At 41.0% G+C, this 19,323-nt stretch overlaps 1 protein-coding gene across 3 annotated transcripts in view; it reads right to left on the reverse strand.

The window, feature by feature from the left end:
* cited2 (Cbp/p300-interacting transactivator, with Glu/Asp-rich carboxy-terminal domain, 2) overlaps positions 1 to 15,183 on the reverse strand; it is a 65,832-nt gene extending 50,649 nt beyond the window's left edge. Inside the window, exons 1-5 of one of the 3 annotated variants that reach the window (XM_046291598.1) lie at positions 15,027 to 15,182; positions 3,270 to 3,341; positions 1,017 to 1,132; positions 762 to 858; positions 476 to 563 (exon numbers count right to left, since the gene is read on the reverse strand). In XM_046291598.1, coding sequence (XP_046147554.1) covers positions 476 to 563; positions 762 to 858; positions 1,017 to 1,036 — 205 coding nt within the window. In that variant the 5' untranslated portion in view covers positions 1,037 to 1,132; positions 3,270 to 3,341; positions 15,027 to 15,182. Of the gene's footprint in view, positions 1 to 475; positions 595 to 761; positions 859 to 1,016; positions 1,133 to 3,269; positions 3,342 to 15,026 lie in introns of those variants that run through there. The other 2 variants (XM_046291597.1, XM_046291599.1) reach the window with 2 other exon arrangements.
* Between the last annotated feature and the right edge of the window lie 4,140 nt (positions 15,184 to 19,323).

A 19,323-nucleotide genomic window follows, 5' to 3' on the forward strand; every position in this document is an offset into this window, starting at 1 on the left:
GATGAAGTCCTAGTTGAGTTGAGGCACTGTGTCTTTAAAAAGCCTCTGCCAGCTGTCTGTATGTGTGCAGTCAGGGCCAGGATAGGGGGAAGGGAAAGAGCAGAGCCACACTACACTACCACGGCTGGTATTCTGACTCTGTTTTTCCTACTCCCTGTTTTTTAAAATGATTTTGAAATGTTATTTTTTTGTTGCTGGGCTGTCCCTGTGTCAATTACATGCCAGTGTCTGAGGTAGAACCGGTTGGATCCTCTTGCACTAGTAATACCATTTTGTTTTCATTACAAACTTGCTTTCAATTAAAGAGAGAGGGTTGTTTTCTTTCTCCATGGCAGACCCCCCCACCCCCCACCCCTCCAACTAACCAACCCTCCCAAATGCCCAATACTGGAGCTGATTAAGGAGGAACCTTCTGGTATAAACAAACACAGCCCATGTTTCCCAGACACCCCATCTGATGTAATGTGTTTGTCACCTTTGGACTGGTAAATGCTGCCTGTCTCATGGTGATCAGCACAGGTCGCTCCCCTTAGTGGCTCCGGGTTAGACTTTGGCTCCAGACACTAATGAATATAGAGCAGCAGAGCCTGGTGACTTGAAAAATTGAAGAGGATGGGAGACCTCCGGTATAGGCGCGGAAAGCATGGAGACAACAAAGTGTGTTTCAAAAATCGTCAAAGACAAAACATTTGAACCTAAAGCATTTAATAAAGACATTTATAGTCAATATTATGGGGAATGGGAATGAGAGGGCTACTTACACAGTGTTGGAAAGGGATCACGGCAGTGATTGAATGAGGGTATGAGGCATGAGTTGAGGTGTTCAGAGGCTTGACTTCATTGCAAGAAAATATTTGACTGGGAAGACAAAAAACAATAGCACTACACAGTAAGACAAAAGAGCTAAGAATGAGTTAGTCCAAGCAAGGAGTCAAATCATTGATGTGTAATAATGTGATTGTGGATGTCATTGACTCTACATACAGTAATGAGAGAAAATTGATAGGGCTACTCACAGTGCTTGGAGAGGAAACATTCAACGTGCCAGTAGATGAGAGGGCACATGAGACATGGCTTCAGTTCATGCCAAGAGAGAGTTGACAATGATAGTTGAGTGGAGTGGTCATCACCTCTTAATCAGGGAAAAGGATAGCATTTAGTTGTAAATACTAATAGCAGATACATTCCATTACAGCTCCACTATTGTAGGTTTGAACAACAAGTTTCTCCATGAAGTTAAACTTGGACATCTCAAAATACACGAAGCCAAAAAGACTGCACATTTCACCCTTCAAGATACGTTCCTGAATAAAGCCCTGATCATCCACATACCTGACGATAACTGACAACTGCAAGCAGACAGGTGGCACCATAGGTCCCAGAGGGATGGGGCAATTTTCATCTATGCTATATAAATACAGGAGGAAAGTGGAAAGCCTGCTTGAGAGCACGCAAAAAATGTGCTTCGTCAACCTCTCTCTTTAATCTAACTTTGAATGGGTGATGCGATGGAAACTATCAAATCATTCTGAATTGATTTAGACATCCCAGATGTAGTTGCCCTTGTTAGCTGAACTTTCCCTCTCGTCTTGTCCTCTAAAAGCCTATTCTTGCATGCTCAAAAAAACACAGTGGTGTTGATAAGCCACTTGAGAACATCCCTGTTTCTTCTTACTTTCTTGTTGTGTCGCGCAGTTTGAATACCCAGACCTCCGTCATGATCGGTGCAGCTTTTTCCCAGAAGCTTAAATCTGATGAGGTCATTTATATGCTCTCTGTTTTTGTTTTTCTATTTAGCTGAACGATATTTGTTCTTCAGGCCACTGTACCCCCCTTTCACCCAAAGCTCAGATTTTCCAAAATGCAGGCAAGGCCAGTAATACAGGCGACTTGATGAAAGGCTCCGTGTTAACCAGCTACACTTTTGATACCAATTGCTATTGAATGTCCTCACCTTTTCATCTTTCTTCATTAAAATGATCTTAGGCTGAGGTCAACCGTCGGTTTTAATTTGCACCTTTTCCGTGTACCCCAGAGAATAAAAGGGGTTCTTTAACAAAAAGTAGCCAAAATTGGCGGTAGTGTTTGGCGCAAAGTAGCTGCTGCTACTTGTTACTGTAATTAGCAAGGCAAATTTATATAAATCAACTGTGCACGAAAATAAAGTTCTAAAACCAAGAAAAACAATTTATAATCTACCTCCTCCGTCTTCTGTAATATAAAGAACTAATTTGAATTGAATAATATCCAAGAAATGCTTAACTATCACTTTTCAATCTCTATCCAATGTCACCAACTCACCAAGCTTCTCAACACACTGAATCCCCCCCTATAATGCTCTGTGACACGACCTAAATATAACACACTAGGTTCATTCTCTGATTCTAATCCTATGATTGAATGGACAACATGTCAGTTCATACTGCAAAAGCTTTGATTGGTTGGAGGTCATCTTCCAGAAGTGGTCATAATTACGATGTAGGTCCATGGAAGGGTGTGAGGCCAATGAGCCTCCTAGGTTTTGTATTGAAGTGAATGTACCCTGAGGAGGACAGAAGCTAGCTGTCCTCCAGGTACACCATGGTGCTACCCCAGAGAGTGGTGTTGAAGTTACTAGAGATCTTCATTGCAAAGCAGTGTGTTTTCATCAATTATTTGATTAATTAGACAAAGGACTATATTTAGTATGGTTTTATCTAAAAATGATAACTTTTTTAGTGTTTCATTACTTACATTTTTATGAAATTTTACTGAGGAGGATGGTCCTCCCCTTCCTCCTCTGAGCAGCCTCCACTGATATAGAGCGTGTCCATCCTTTGACAAGAAAGAGCTGCAACTCACGGTCAGTGTTGTGTAAACTGTACATAGATCTGTAGCCTACCATGCAATATTTTTCTTGAAAATGTAAGCAGTCTACTTGTTTTTAATTACAAAGATGCGATTCTGTGAATGCACCTAATGTATATATTAATCAGAAACCAAAAGGATATGAAGGGTTAAAACCAGTTGGATATAACCCAGCAGTTTGTTTGTTGCCTGTTTCTATGTTAGCAGATTGCTCAGAAGAATATGTTTTTTTGAGCTTTATTAAGCCACTTTGCACATTGAAGAGCCCTATTAATGGTTAATTCCTGCTCCTCCTAACATTGGCTTATTGCAACATATTCTGAAGTGAGGACACACTCAAGGTTCCCAGTAATGCCTTGTTCTGAATAACGTGGCAAAAATCTTAAGAGGGGCAGGGGGAGGGCTGTATCAATATAACATACTTGTGCTTGGAACAGAGAGTCAATTAATGGTGGCTTGAAGGTCTGAGGGGCCAAATCCATCGGAATTTTCACCTGAGCAGAAATGGAAATGTATTAAAGAAAATGATATTGCAACACATACTGTTCAAAAGTTTGGGATCACTTAGAAATGTCCTTGTTTTTGAAAGAAAAGCACCTTTTTTGTCCATTAAAATAACATCAAATTGATCATAAATAAAGTGTAGACATTGTTAATGTTGTAAATAACCATTTTAGCTGGAATATCTACATAGGCGTACAGAGGCCCATTATCAGCAACCATCACTCTTGTGTTCCACTGGCATGTTGTGTTAGCAAAACACCAGTCTCAACGTCAACAGTGAAGAGGCGACTTCGGGATGCTGGCCTTCTAGGCTAGGCAGAGTTACTCTGTCCAGTGTCTGTGTTCTTTTGCCCATCTTTAATCTTTTTATTATTGGCCAGTCTGAGATATGGCTTTTTCTTTGCAACTCTGCCTAGAAGGCCAGCATCCCGGAGTCACCTCTTCACGGTTGACATTGAGACTGGTGTTTTGTGGGTACTATTTAATGAAGCTGCCAGTTGAGGACTTGTAAGGCATCTGTTTCTCAAACTAGACACTCTAATGTACTTGTCCTATTGCTCAGTTGTGCAACAGGGTCTCCCACTCCTCTTTCTATTCTGGTTAGATCCAGTTCGCACTGTTCTGCGAAGGGAGTAGTACACAGCATTGTAGGAGAACTTCAGTTTCTTGGCAATTTCTCGCATGGAATAGCCTTCATTTCTCAGAACAAGAATAGACTGAGGAGTTTCAGAAGAAAGTTATTTGTTTCTTGCCATTTTGAGCCTGTAATTGAACCCACAAATGCTGATGCTCCAGATACTCAACCAGTCTAAAGAAGGCCAGTTTTATTGCTTCTTTAATCAGGACAACAGTTTTCAGTTGTGCTAACATAATTGCAAAATTATTTTATAATGATCAATTAGCCTTTTAAAATTATAAACTTGGATTAGCTAACACAACGTGCCATTGAAACACAGGAGTGATGGTTTCTGATAATGGGTCTCTGTATGGCTATGTAGATATTCCATAAAAAATCTGTCGTTTTCAGCTACAATTGTCGTTTAAAACATTAACCATGTCTACACTGTATTCCTGATCAATTTGATGTGATTTTAATGGACAGAAAAATGTGCTTTTCTTTCAAAAACAAGGATATTTCTAGGTGACCCCAAACTTTTGAACGGCAGTGTACGTATCTCCAAACTTGTAAAAACAGCAGAGAGCTAATGCAATACATTTTACAGATGGGTGGTGAATTCATCATAGTTGAACAAGTCACATTTTCCTTATTTTTTTTGTCATGTGTTTTTATTAGTGCTTTAGTCTTTGTTGGCATTGGCCCCCCTTTCATTCTTGACACAAAATCAACGTTTGGGTTTTCTAAAAGATAACTCTCGATTAAATGTCAGGGGTGCACAATGCATCCAGCATGCTATTGACTGTGGCAGGCGAATACGAGCAGGCAGAGTTTATTGTTAGTAAATAGAATGTGGAGTGAGACAGAATGCAGACGGAATGCACTGGAACACTAAGCTTGAACAAACCTTCCTATGACCTCAAAAAAAAAAAAAAAAAAACGCTACCAGATGGGATTCATTCTCAAAAGTGGATTTCTGGTACAATATCTCCCTGTTTCCTGAGGGCAAGAGGTAGAATTGAAAAGAGGGGGCAAGGTTGGAATAAATCAGTATAGACTGGATCATGAGCTGAATGCAATGTTGTGACAACACATTGCGCACAAACTCACTTCCTCTGTGGTCGCCACTTCTTACTTCTATTGGTTCTCAAATCCACAAAGACCTTTGAAATATGTCCAACGATGCACTCAAAATACCAGCCAGAAAGAGTAAAAGAGTCAATTCAGTGTAGAGTAATTGTTCTTGATGTCGTCAGTGTAAATGCCACAGGATCTATGAACGATATGAACCACAGCAAGTGGTCTTTATGAAACATGTAGGCTCTTCTTTGTATGAGATTGTTCGTTTGTGTGCGATATGTAATTTCATGGTGTGCACACATAATCTACGATAATCTATGAAGGATTTACCGCATTGCAAATATGAGCCTCCTTGTCAGTGTGGCTGAAGAGGCATGTTTTTGTAACAGTCATGGGATTTGCCTGATGAAGAGTCATAGGGAGATATAGAGAGAGAACTTTTGAAAGATCACTGTCATTCCTACTGCCCCCTCGGTTGAATTTCAATGGGCTGTATTGGGCTGCATAACACTTGCAGTTTCAATGGACTGCATATGAACTAACTTCACCCGCTATGCACGTTCAGCAACGCTTAGACTCAGCAAGTTCTTACCTCCATGAAAATATGTCCCTTTTGAAGCTCTCTCTCTCTGTGTTTTCTGAAGTACAAAAAATCATATAAGAATATGAAGGAAAGTAGGTTCTATTCTTCAGGGTCAGGAAGATGTGAAATCATTTTCTCTCTCTTGTCACTCGGTCAGAAATCCATGTCTTCCTCGCCACTGTGGAAACAGTGTTATGGGTACTGCTGTACTTGTCTAGGATGTTTGGAGCAAGTTATACAGGCCCGGGGACAATGGTTGTACTAAAGCGATCACTGGTGCAGAACTAAACCCGCCACTTCTGTCCTCTTCTGTCCCACACTCTGATTTAGTTGGGGGAGCTGTGTGCATATATATTTGTTTCAGGGGGGGAAAAAGTCTCAACTCAACAAATAATTTATGTTAGATATTACATACATGAATAATGGACCACATCAGAGGAGAGCTCCATAACCTGTAGCCGCGTGTGTCAATAAAGCCAAAGCAATAGTGATTATTTTCTCTGCAAACACCCAGCTACGGGAGAAGTGCACGGCGATAATGATGGAGAAAATTATTTGGACCAGGCTTAATTAGCTGTCTGTCAGGGAAAGCCATAGGGGAATGAGCTGGAGTAAGAGCTGTGCTTTGAGAGGGAGTGATCCAGGCGCCAAGCATACTGGAGACAGCGAGCAAAGGAGCAGGTTTAATTTAATATTCAGATCAGTGAGCTGAAGGGTTTGTCCTGGCCCTCCGAGCAGAGCAGAACATGAAGGCTTCAGCAGACCTGCCTCAGGGGAACACTTAAGAGGCCTGTCTTGGCTAATACACTTTTTACCCTTATAACAGCAAATACCACCTCAAAAGCATCCAGCCCATGTTATGTCTGGACTGTATATCCACGTTTCATTTTTAATGCGCTTTGTTTTGTTGTATTTTTATTCTGTTTGTTGAGTTGTGCTTGGTTCCTCCAGTAAAGCCTTGACAAGCTCCATGGCCTTGTGCTAGATGCTGTGTTGACTTTACTTAAACAAAGATACAGAGATGGGGGGGAAGCATTGCAGGGCTTTTCAAAGGGAATAATGGGGATTGGAGGGAGGACAAACTCTGTAGAGTGTTGTTCAACTGGAGCGAGCGAGAATCTAAGTGGAGAAAGTTGAGAGGCGGCTGGGGGGAATGCTATTGTACTAAAACATATGGTAGTAAAGAAACCCCCATAAATGATAAAACACATGGTTAAAATAAACGTCCCTTTTAAATAAAGGGGGGAAAAGTCCCTTCACTACTTTTTATATCTTCCACTATACAATATACAAAACCCGTCAAAACTTTTGACACGCCTACTCATTCCAGGGTTTTTCTTTATTTGTACTATTTTTTTTACATTGTAGAATGATAGTGAAGACATCAAAACTATGAAATAACACATTTGGAATCATGTAGTAACCCAAAAAGTGTTAAACAAATAATATTTTATATTTGAGATTCTTCAAAGTAGCCACCCTTTGCCTTGATGATAGCTTTGCAGACGCTTGGCTTTCTCTCGACCAGCTTTACGAGGTAGTCACCTGGAATGTATTTCAATTAATAGGTGTGTCTTTTTAAAAGTTAATTTGTGGAATTTCTATCCTCATTAATTGATTTGAGCCAATCAGTTGTGTTGTGACAAAGTAGGGGTGGTATACAGAAGATAGCCCAAGTCCAAATTATGGCATGAACAGCTCAAATAGGCAAAGAGAAATGACAGTCCATCATTACTTTAAGACATGAAGGTCAGTCAATACAGAACATTTCAAGAACTTTGAAAGTTTCTTCAAGTGCCATCGCAAAAACCATCAAGCCCTATAATGAAATTGGCTCTCATGAGGACCGCCACAGGAAAGGAAGACCCAGAGTTACCTCTGCTGCAGAAGACAAGTTCATTAGAGTTAACTGCAACTCAGATTTCAGCCCAAATAAATGCTTCACAGAGTTCAAGTAACAGACAAATCTCAACATCAACTGTTCAGAGGAGACTGCATGAATCAGGCCTTCAAGGTTGAATTGCTGCAAAGAAACCACTACTAAAGGACACGAGTAAGAAGAAGAGACTTGCTTGGGCCAAGAAACATGAGCAATGGACATTAGATCGGTGGAAATCTGTCCTTTGGTCTGAAGAGTCCAAATTTGAGATTTTTGGTTCCAATCGCCATGTCTTTGTGAGGCGCAGAGTAGGTGAACGGATGATCTCCGCATGTGTGGTTCCCACAGTGAAGCATGGAGGTGGAGGTGTGATGGTTTGGGGGTGCTTTGCTGGTGTCACTGTCTGTGATTTATTTAGAATTCAAGGCACACTTAACCAGCATGGCTACCACAGCATGGTTAGTGGAACTATAATTTGTTTTTCAACAAGACAATGACCCAACACACATCCAGGGCTATTTGACCACGAAGGAGAGTGTTGGAGTGGGGCATCATATGAACTGGCCTCTACAATCCCCTGACCTCAACCCAACTGAGATGGTTTGGGATGAGTTGGACTGCAGAGTGAAGGAAAAGCAGCCAACAAGTGCTCAGCATATGTGGGAACAACTTCAGAACTTTTGGAAAAGCATTCCTCATGAAGCTGGTTGAGAGAATGCCAAATTGTGCCTGTCATCAAGGCAAAATGTAGCCACTTTGAAGAATATAAAATATAAAATGTATGTGTTATTTCATAGTTTTGATGTCTTCACTATTATTCTACAGCGTAGAACATAGCAAAAATAAAGAAACCCTTGACTGAGTAGGTGTGTCCAAACTTTTGACTGGCACTGTATATATATCTTGGGCTCTATCCTATCATGCTCTATCAAGAATAACCTTTCCTATTTTGCTTGTATTCACAGTGAATTAATTCATTTTAAATGTATTTTGTATTTTGAAAGTGTATAGACGTGGTTAACATTGACCATAATCTAGTTTCAAATCAATTTTTTTTGGTCACATAAAAGCAAACGTTATTATGAGTGTAGTGAAATGCTTGTGCTTCTAGTTCCGACAGTGCAGCGATATCTAACAAGTAATCAAACAATTCCATAACAACTACCCAATACACACAAATCTAAGTAAAGGGATGGAATATGTACATATAAATAGAATGGATGAGCAATGACCGAGTGGCATTGACACGATGCAATATATGGTATAAAATACAGCATATACATATGGGATGAGTAATGCAAGATATGTAAACATAATTATTAAAGTGGCACGAATAAAGTGACTAGTGATCCATTTGTTAGAGTGTGCAATGATTTCAAGTCTGTATGTAGGCAGCAGCCTCTCTCTGTTCATGATGCCTGTTTAACTGTCTGATGGCCTTGAGATAGAAGCTGTTCTTCAGTCTCTCGGTCCCAGCTTTGATGCACTTGTACTGACCTCGCTTTCTGGATGATAGCGGGGTGAACAGGCAGTGGCTCGGGTGGTTATTGTCCTTGATTATCTTTTTGGCCTTCCTGTGACATTGGGTGCTGTAGGTGTCCTGGAGGGCAGGTAGTTTGCCCCTGGTAATGCGTTGTGCAGACCGCACCACCCTCTGGAGAGCCCTGCCGTTCTGGGCGGCACAGTTGCCGTACCAGGTGGTGTACAGCCCAACAGGATGCTCTCAATTGTGCGTCTGTAAACGTTTGTGAGGGGTTTAGGTGACAAGCCAAATACCTTCAGCCTCCTGAGGTTGAAGAGGCGCTATTGTGCCTTCTTCACCACACTATCTGTGTGGGTGGACCATTTCAGTTTGTCCCTGATATGTACGCCAAGGAACTTGAAAATGTCCGCCTTCTGCACTGCTGTCCCGTCGATGTGGATAGGGGGGTGCTCCCTCTGCTGTTTCCTGAAGTCCACAATCATCTTCTTTGTTTTATTGACATTGAGTGAGAGGTTGCACACTCCGAGGGCCCTCACTTCCTCCCTATAGGCTGTTTCGTCGTTGTTGGTGATCAAGCCTACTACTGTTGTGTCATCTGCAAATTTGATGTTCGAGTTGGAGGCGTGCATGGCCACACAGTCATGGGTGAACAAGGAGTACAGGAGGGGGCTGAGCACGCACCCTTGTGGAGCCCCAGTGTTGAGGATCAGCGAAGTGGATTTTTTGTTTCCCACCTTCACAACCTGGGGGCGGCCTGTTGGGAAGTCCAGGACTCAATTGCACAGGCCGGCATTGAGACCCAGGGCCTCTATCAAGATAGAGCTGAGAGATTGCTTTGTAGAAAATGACACAAGTTAGAAATCCCTATGTTAATATTTAAACAGCGCAGCACTCTGACATTGAAGAGCATGTTTGCCTAGAGCCCTGTGGTGATGCTGGTTTGCTGTGCAGAGCTTGTGAAAGACACAAATTAGATTAGTCATCTCTGCAGAGAGCACGCTGCAGTTTCAATCACAACTACAGACTGCAGACTCTCATTCTGACAAGCCATCTGCCCCCACACACTTCAAATAGTAAGCTTTAATGATGTTTGAGAAATTGTGTACAAGGTCTATCTCTTTCCTATTTAAGACTGGTGAGCACCCTCACTGCTCTCTGGTAAGTAACCAAGCAATACCAGAACCAACAAGGGAGTGTTGTCATTTTAATGCTTGACATTTAGCTCTGTCAGCAAGAAGAAGCTGTGTATGGTTACCACATTTTGAAAATGCAAGAAAAAGCCACCCTCCCCCATTCTGCAAGCAGGCTATATGTAGCAATGACCAACAAAAATGTCAACTGAATCATATGTTGTGGCGCAAAACTAGGGCTTTTGCAGTGACTATACTACCTGCACATGACCACAGTAAAATTCCACGGTAATCTCCTTTTATGCTCCGGACATGCTTTTGTAGTACCCAACTTGCTAACGACCATCAGGTCCTAATGGCTTGGTACTCATGTATCTAATGTCCCTCTAACCACCCTGACAGCAATGTAAATGCATTCGAAAATCATATCAAACACTTATCATCAAAACAGTACGTGCTTTTAAAACTCACCTCACTGTGATTGACCAATTTGAAGAAAGAAGTTCAACAACATTTTGAAACTGAGTGGAAAACATGGTCATAGTGGATGTTGTTTCAAAGCCTAGCACAACGAAATGGACAGTGCTTTCTAAGGTGATGATTAATTCCAAACACCCATACGCATATTAGAGTTTATGCATACACATAGGGCTATATATGAGCCCAAGTCTAAAAAACACAAATTCAAATAATGATTGTGCCCTTATACAGTGCGATTAAAAAAGTATTTGCCCCCTTTCTGATTTTCTCTATTTTATCATATTTTTTTATACTGAATGTTATCAGATCTTCATCAAAACCTAATATTAGATAAAGGGAACCTGAGTTTACAAATAACATAAAAAAATGTATACTTATTTTATTATTTATTTAATTAACAAGATTATGTCAAATCAAATTCCCCTGTGTGAAAATATAATTGCCCCCTTACTTTCAATAACTGGTTGTGCCACCTGTAGCTGCAAGGACTGCAAACACATGCTTAGGCCCACTGTTGCATGCAGAACTGCTTTAACACAATGACATTTGTGGGTTTTCAAGCATGAACTGCACAGTTTTAATTGAACCTTTATTTAACCAGGCAAGTCAGTTAAGAACAAATTCTTATTTACAATGACGGCCTACCCCAGCCAAACTCTAACCCGGACAACGCTGGGCCAATTTTGCGCCGCCCTATGGGACTCCCAATCACGACCATTTGTGATACAGCCTGAAATCGAACCAAGGTCTGTACTGATGCCTCTAGCACTGAAATGCGGTGCCTTAGGATACTGCGCCATTTGGGAGCACTGCGCCACTCAGGAGTTTCAAGTCCTGACATTATCTGATACAGAGCAGAATTCATGGTTCCTTCTATTTAAGGCAAGTCGTCCAGGTCTTGAGCAAAGCATCCTGAAACCATCACACTACCACCACCATACTTCACCATTGGTATCAGGTTCTTACTGAGGAATGCAGTGTTTGGTTTTTGCCAGACATCCAGTAATGGAACCCATATCGCTGAAAAATTTGACTGAAGTTTGCCAAAAAGCATCTGGAAGCACCTGGATGATCATCAAGACTCTTGGAATAATGTTCAATGGACAGATGAGTCAAAAGTATATTTTTGGACGAGATGGTTCCCATTAAGTCTTGCGAAAATCAATATGGGCTGCATGATGCGACTATAGGCTATTGATGATTTGAGAATGCTCTGTTGCTTGCCTCAGGCTGCACACGCTATTCTCTCATCAAGTGATTCGCCACAGCCCTACGCAAGCCACCGTCAAATTCCATGCTCTGTTAGGACCAGCTTGTTTTCCTTCAGTTTTCCCAGCTTGCCAATGCTTCCCTAGTACGTTGCACAAGTCTATGCAAAGAGGTTTGCGAGGTGTAATATTCCAATAGCTTACCAGTGAATTTGAGTGGAAATGTCAACAGCAAATTGAATTGAAATATTATCCTGTATGCTAGAGAAGACTACAGATAGAATTCAGTGGATTTAGCCAGTGGAGCCCCTATTACACAAAAATGGCAGAGCAGTACAACCTTTAGAGAAACGAGTGGCCATCTGTCTTTTAAATTCTAGAAGTGAACAATCACCTCAGCCGAAGCCAGATAGGGAGAAAGAGCAAGGAGTAGAATACCTGTGTCTGAGCAATACGAGAGGCAGTCTGCAACCCTACCGCCACAGCAGCCTGTGGCAATTAGAGGCAGGGTGAAATATTTGTTGAGAGAAAGGCTGAGTCCCGGGGGAAGAGAGGCAAGAAACACCCAGGAGATTGCAGATCACAGCTCTAAAGGAGCCACATGCAGTTGTGAAGGTGTGGGGAAGGTGGCAGGAGCCTCCTTAGTATCTGGGCATGGGGGCCCGTAACTCCCTCCCGCCACAGTGAAACAGATCTCCAGAGGATCTGTCTGAGAGACTTGTCATCAGATTACCAGCGAATTCAAAAGATGCCGCAAAGATACGCGAGAAACATCTTTGGGCTATAACTACAGGCAACTGTACTTATTGAAGTGTAACTGATCAGTGGAGCGGGTTGAGCTAGTGTGTTACAAAGAAAAGTGTTCTAGGTAGGAACATGATTTGTGAAACTAGGCAATTCAAAACAGACTTGGCTGCCTTTATATGAGTTTCAGATTTATTGTGGATACGACTCAAGTGTCTGGGGCCTTGAGTCTTACTGACATCATCCAGAGTGGAGTATTTAGGTCAAAGCATACAGTATCAACCGGAGATGCCAAGGATATCTTAGTCAAAAACACTTCTTATCTTTCCTGCTGGGAAAGGAAGGTGGGAGGATTTAAAATCTTACAGTCAAACATAAATATATTTCTTATAAGTAAAAGTGAACATGTAAAATGGCTTTCAGATATATTTACATCTTCAGGCCTAATCTTAGTGAACATTTCATATGCGTCATGTCTAACATACTGTATACAGTGAAATCAGTTTTGTAATCAGTGCCACACGTTTGAAGAAATATATACTCAGATATTAATTTGAATGACTATAAATCAATATAATATCTTCACATATTCACAATTTTAATTTAAATAAAAACATCTAGGCATATACCCTGCTAGGCATATACCCTGCTAGGCATATACCCTGCTAGGCATATACCCTGCTAGGAATATACCCTGCTCTATAAATGCAATAAGAATGAAGGCTTAAGCTGTAAGCATTATTCTGCTGGAGGTATCCAGGGCAGCTGGGAGATGGGGCGGATTGAGGGAGAGGGAAAAAAGGGAGAGGGAGCTAAAGAGAATGAGGGAAAGGGAGAAGGAGCAGTATGTAGATGAATAAGCAGACAGGCAGTCAGAATAAAGCCTTCACCCACAACGCTTGACTGGGCCCTACAAAAATAGTCTGGCCTAAAGTTAGCACAGCAAACAGCTCTGCTGCTGCACTTTGGATTTTTTTTAACACTTTAACAATTAGAGCTTGCCTCCAGTAGATCCAAGGCAGACATACGTATTTCATCAGAGCTGACACATTCCTCACTCACTGTGTCATGTTTCATTTCACATTTCTGACATCTGCTAGTTGCATTATACTAACAGTCATAACATAAATGTTGTGTAGCCTATGCATTTGCTTACATGTTCTGTACAAGGTTACATAATAATCTGTAACTTGTGTCATCATCTTTTATTGCACAAAGAACTACAAAGGGAAACCCAGCCGTGAGCTGCCCAGTGACCCGAGCCTATCAGAGGAGCAAAATGCCTTTTATGCTCGCTTTGAGGCAAGCAACACTGAAGCATGCATGAGAGCAACAGCTTTTCTGGACGACTGTGTGATCACGCTCTTCATAGCCTAAGTGAGAAAGACCTTTAAACAGGTCAAAATTCACAAAGCCGCGGGGCGAGGCGGATTACCAGGACATGTACTCAAAGCATGTGTGGACCAACTGGCAAGTGTCTTCACAGACATTTTCAACCCCTCCCTGCTTATTTTTCATTTATTTGACTTTATTTAACTAGGCAAGTCAATAAATAACAAATTATTATTTTCAACGACAGCCAATGACCGAGTCCATAATATGTACGTTTCCAACAGACCACCATAGTTCCTGTGCCCAAGAAAGCGAAGGTAACCTGGCTAAATGATTACCGCCCCGTAGCACTTAAGTCGATAGCCATGAATTGGTTTATTAATTGGTTTATTCATACATTTTAAAGTTCATAACTGCACTCTCCTCAAACAATAGCATGGTATTCTTTCACTGTAAAAGCTACTGTAAATTGAACGGTGCAGTTAGATGAACAAGAATGTCATCTTTCTGCAAATATCAGATATGTCTATGTCCTGGGAAATGTTCTTGTTACTTACAACCTCATGCTAATCACATTAGCCTACGTTAGCTCAATCGTTCCACGGGGAACCCACCAGTCCTGTAGAGGTTATTAAGTCTCGACAGAAAAGGGTATTATACAACAAAAGTGAGTAATCACAAACCATGAATTATTGTCAATATTTCAGGAGGGTATCTGCATTTCTCTGCCCTTCACATTTTCTATGAACCTTTTAAGAAATCCCTTTTTCTTGTTTTCCTTTTTGGTTAGAAGAAATCTGTCCTCCAGACATGTAATTATGTGGTGGAAAACAATAACATTGTTTAGCAGCTCTGCTGAATGGCACAAACATGCACTCAGCAGCTGATTTACTCATCTTAGTCAATATGAAACTCTTAGAGTAAGAGCTTCTGTTAAAACCTCTATGGAGGCACATTCAAGCACTATTCACTATAGGTACTCATAGTGACAATTTGCAGAGATAAAATGCATGTTTTAAGTGTAGCAAATACAGTTGATAATACACAGGCTACATTACTGTTATATAGTTCTAAATTGGTTAAAAATGGATCGAACCACCACTATCATTTCTATAATAAATGTCCATCCACATTCCATACCATTTCACTCTGTGTTCTAGTTCCTTTCATTGCAGACCCAGAGTTGCCTCAGGTTATTCAGCTCCTTGCTTTGAAGAATCTGAAGGCTAGCCACAACTTCGGCAAAGCTACAGGTCCTATTTCCTCTGAAAATAATGTAGAGAATGCATTTTCCCAACAGGCACATGAGCAGTGCTCTGCTGATGAACTCTCCTCCCTCTCTTTCCTTATATCCATTCATGAGTCAATCAGTAACCATTTTGTTAAGACCGAGGGAATTAGGTGTAAGAATTTACAAACTATAAACCAATTTTGATGTTGTATAATGTTGATGAAAATAATTGCCCTTATTTGAAGCTCAAAATGTAGGACTGGTCTTATTCCACCAATGGATACATAGCCTAGTTGTCATAGCTCCTCTTAGTGTAAAGTGCTCCAAACAAAGGCATGCACTCTGCCAAACACCAAACAACACTGAAACGCTGTGCACAAGGTGCAAACAATAACATCCCTGTTAAAGATTGGCATCCGAAACGGTCCGTTACGGACAACTGACACAACAGCACACACAACAGCACACATCCAAACAGCTCATTGATGATAATTTGTGCTGCAGCCGATGCCATTGTCTAGAAGACTATTTCTATATTGGTCTATTCAGAATATCTGGCACGGGACAAAGGTCGCTGCCCTGTGGATGCCAGATTTCACAATGACTAGCCTACTCTGCCCACGCAGTCCAGCAAATTCAGCCTGGGCCTCAGACACTCCAAAACCATGCTAAGTAATTACATACTGAAGGATCCAGAGCAAAAACAACAAACTAGCTACAAAAGAGAAGAATTCCATGAAATGATTAATGCATATTGCAGCAGCATAGCAATCAGTCAAATCAATCCTGAAGTGAGCCTTGATACTAATAATAGCAACAGTAGCAGTGCTCTCCTTCTTCTTTATGACAATATAATCACAATGAGTGATGTTAGCGACTGTATCCATGTCCTTTGGGGCATCTCGTTCTGCATTTCTCTGTATCTCCATTATGTCTGTCAAATACACTTCAACTAAGGCTGAGGGGAAGGAAAGAAGAATGAGGGAAACAGTGGGAATGAGCAGAGTGATTGTTCACAGAAGCTGTTTGTAGCATTTTTCAAGCCATGTGTATAATGCTTGTAGTAGGTGATAATTAGCCATTCGTCACCACGCCATCTTGTCTTTGCCCTCTCTAATTACTCTAGTGGTACCAGGAGTAAGGTTGAAACTGATCTGTTATTATTTGTTGACAGGGGCAGATGATGCCATTTACCATTTTGCTTTCTTCTACAGTCCCCCGAGCGTTACACAGAGAAATTATTTGCAGCTGATTGAAGATTGCAGGGTGGAATGATCTCTTTGGTTTGTGATGTGCAGTGAGTGACAGAAGCTGTTGGTGGAGCGGAGAGTCTTCCATTTCCTTCCTGACATGTCCCCAACACACGGCCTGACCTTGTTCACCACTGTTTTTGGTTTGATTATGGAATCAAGGCTGGCCAGGGGAAATAACATATTATTCCTTATTGGTTTGTTTAATGGGGTGCAGAGTGCACATACTTCTCTTTCACATGGCACATTAACCTTCTCTGTGCTCTGCATTGTGAAGGAACAATAATGAATTGTCCCTAAATTATTCAATGTTTACTTTGTGGGTTTTGTGGTCTGTAATTGTTTGGATCATATTTGGATTTTGGAGAAGGCCAATGTCTAAAAACTGAGTGAGGAAACTCTTGCCAATTTTTGTGAAATATATAAACTCTTGCCTCTTAGGGAGGAATCTGTCCTCTGCCATTGCAGTTTAATGTCAGAACTGTCAGGAGAGTTCAACAGCTTGTTAGTGGCAGACAGTCATGTCTTGCAGATTATTTCCTAGAAGAGCCCTCTCCTCTCTTCCTCTGTTGACGTGTGGATAGAGAGAGAGGCATCTGAGAATCATTGTGTCACCTTGTCTTAGGTGATGTGACTGAAGTCCTGTCACAGAGACCACTGCAGGGGTACCTGCGTGTCTAGGACATCAATCCCAGAGAATCACACACTTCCTGTGTTGAAATGACCAGGAAAGTATTAACCATGGAGAGTGCCAGGGAACATGGGCTACTTTATGTCAGTATTTGCTGTTGTTTAATTAACACTCACAATGAGTTCATAAAGGGTGTGCCAAATAAACTCAGCAAAAAAAGAAACATCCCGTTTTCAGGACCCTGTCTTTCAAAGATAATTCAGAAAAATCCAAAATAACTTCACAGATCTTCATTGTAAAGGGTTGAAACACTGTTTTCCATGCTTTTGAATGAACCATAAACAATTAATGAACATGCACCCGTGGGATGGTCGTTAAGACACTAACAGCTTACAGATGGTAGGAAATTAAGGTCACAGTTATGAAAACTTAAGACACTAAAGAGGCCTTTCTACTGACTCTGAAAAACACCAAAAGAAAGTTGCCCAGGGTCCCTGCTCATCTGCGTGAACGTGCCTTAGGCATGCTGCAAGAAGAAATGAGGACTGCAGATGTGGCTAGGGCAACAAATTGCAATGTCTGAACTGTGAGACGCCAAAGACAGCACTACAGGGAGACAGGATGGACAACTGATCGTCCTCGCAGTGGCAGACCACGTGTAACAACATCTGCACAGGATCGGTACATCCGAACATCACACCCGCGGGACAGGTACAGGATGGCAACAACAACTGCCCGAATTACACCAGGAACGCACAATCCCTCCATCAGTGCTCAGACTATCCACAATAGGCTGAGAGAGGCTGGACTGAGGGCTTGTAGGCCTGTTGTAAGGCAGGTCCTCACCAATCAAAAAATAACACAAGAAAATGACATAACATAACGAGGCTATATAAAGGGGGTACCAGTACAGAGTCAATGTGTGGGGGTACAGGTTAGTCGAGGTCATTTGTAAAGTGACTATGCATAGATAATAAACCGTGAGTAGCAGCAGTGTAAAAACAAAGAGGGGGTGAATGTAAATATTTCGGGTAATTATTTTGATTGATTGTCCAGCAGTCCTATGGCTTAGGGGCAGAAGCAGTTAAAACTTCTTAGGGCGAGGGCCCTTTTTTCTCAATTTCCTGCCTGAATGACATGCCCAAAGTAAACTGCCTGTTGCTCAGGCCCCGAAGCCAGGATATGTACCATTGGAAAGAAAACACTTTGAAGTTTGTAGAAATGTCAAAATAATGTAGGAGAATATAACACAATAGATATGAAGTGAAAAACCAACCAGAATAAAACCTTTTGAGAGACCATCCTCTAAGAAATGCAAGAGAAAGGTCATATTGAAAAGTAGCTCCCTGGATGCAATTCAACTCAAAAATGAATAAGAAATAACAATTTTAGTAGAAGGACACAGTCTTAGAAATCTGTGTTTGCGCGCGCCATAAAGAAATTATGCACCTGCTAAAATCGGTTTCCTATTGAATATACTTCTTTAAAATGTTTGATTACATTTTATGGTATCTGAGGAGTAAATATAAACATATTTTGACTTGTTGAAACAAATTTTAGGGGTAGATTTTTTGATTCCTTTCTCTGCAAGTTGAATGAGTGGATTACTCAAATTGATGGCGCCAACTAAACTGACTTTTTTGGGATATAAAGAAGGATTTTATCTAACAAAACCACACTATATGTTATAGCTGGGACCCTTTGGATGACAAAGGTTTTCAAAAAGTAAATATTTCAAAAAGTAAGTAAATGTATATGTGAATGTATGAAACCTGTGCAGGTGGAAAAATAGTTTGATTTGGGGCGCCGTCCTCAAACAATCGCATGGCATGTTTATAGCTACTGTAAATTGGACAGTGCAGTTAGTTTAACAAGAATGGAAGATTTCAGCTAATATAAGACACTTATATGTACATAAATGTTTAAAATCCATAATATTTCTGATTATTTATTTGAATTGTGTGCCCTCCAGGTTCACCGGAAGTTGTCCCACTAGCGGGAGGCCGATCCTTCATCGCCCATTAGGACATCTACCAGGCTGAGCAAATTTACCAGGCTGAGTACACACTGCTTATCAACCACTATTTTCTTCCTTTGGCAGTTGAAGAAGTATCAAGGGTGTAAATTGTTGTTAACATTTGGACACTAATTTGATTACATTTTTGTTTTGAAATGTACAGTTGTTTGCCATTGTTTAAAAAAAAAAGAAGTCTATCATTCACTTTGACCATTGTCTTTGTCCACTATGCTGGCTTCTCATTCATGTTACAATATAACATCTCTGAGACTACTATGAATGTTTCCTAGAAGTACATGTTTGATTGT

The sequence above is a fragment of the Oncorhynchus gorbuscha genome, linkage group LG12 (assembly GCF_021184085.1).
Source record: "Oncorhynchus gorbuscha isolate QuinsamMale2020 ecotype Even-year linkage group LG12, OgorEven_v1.0, whole genome shotgun sequence".
Classification (NCBI taxonomy): domain Eukaryota; kingdom Metazoa; phylum Chordata; class Actinopteri; order Salmoniformes; family Salmonidae; genus Oncorhynchus; species Oncorhynchus gorbuscha.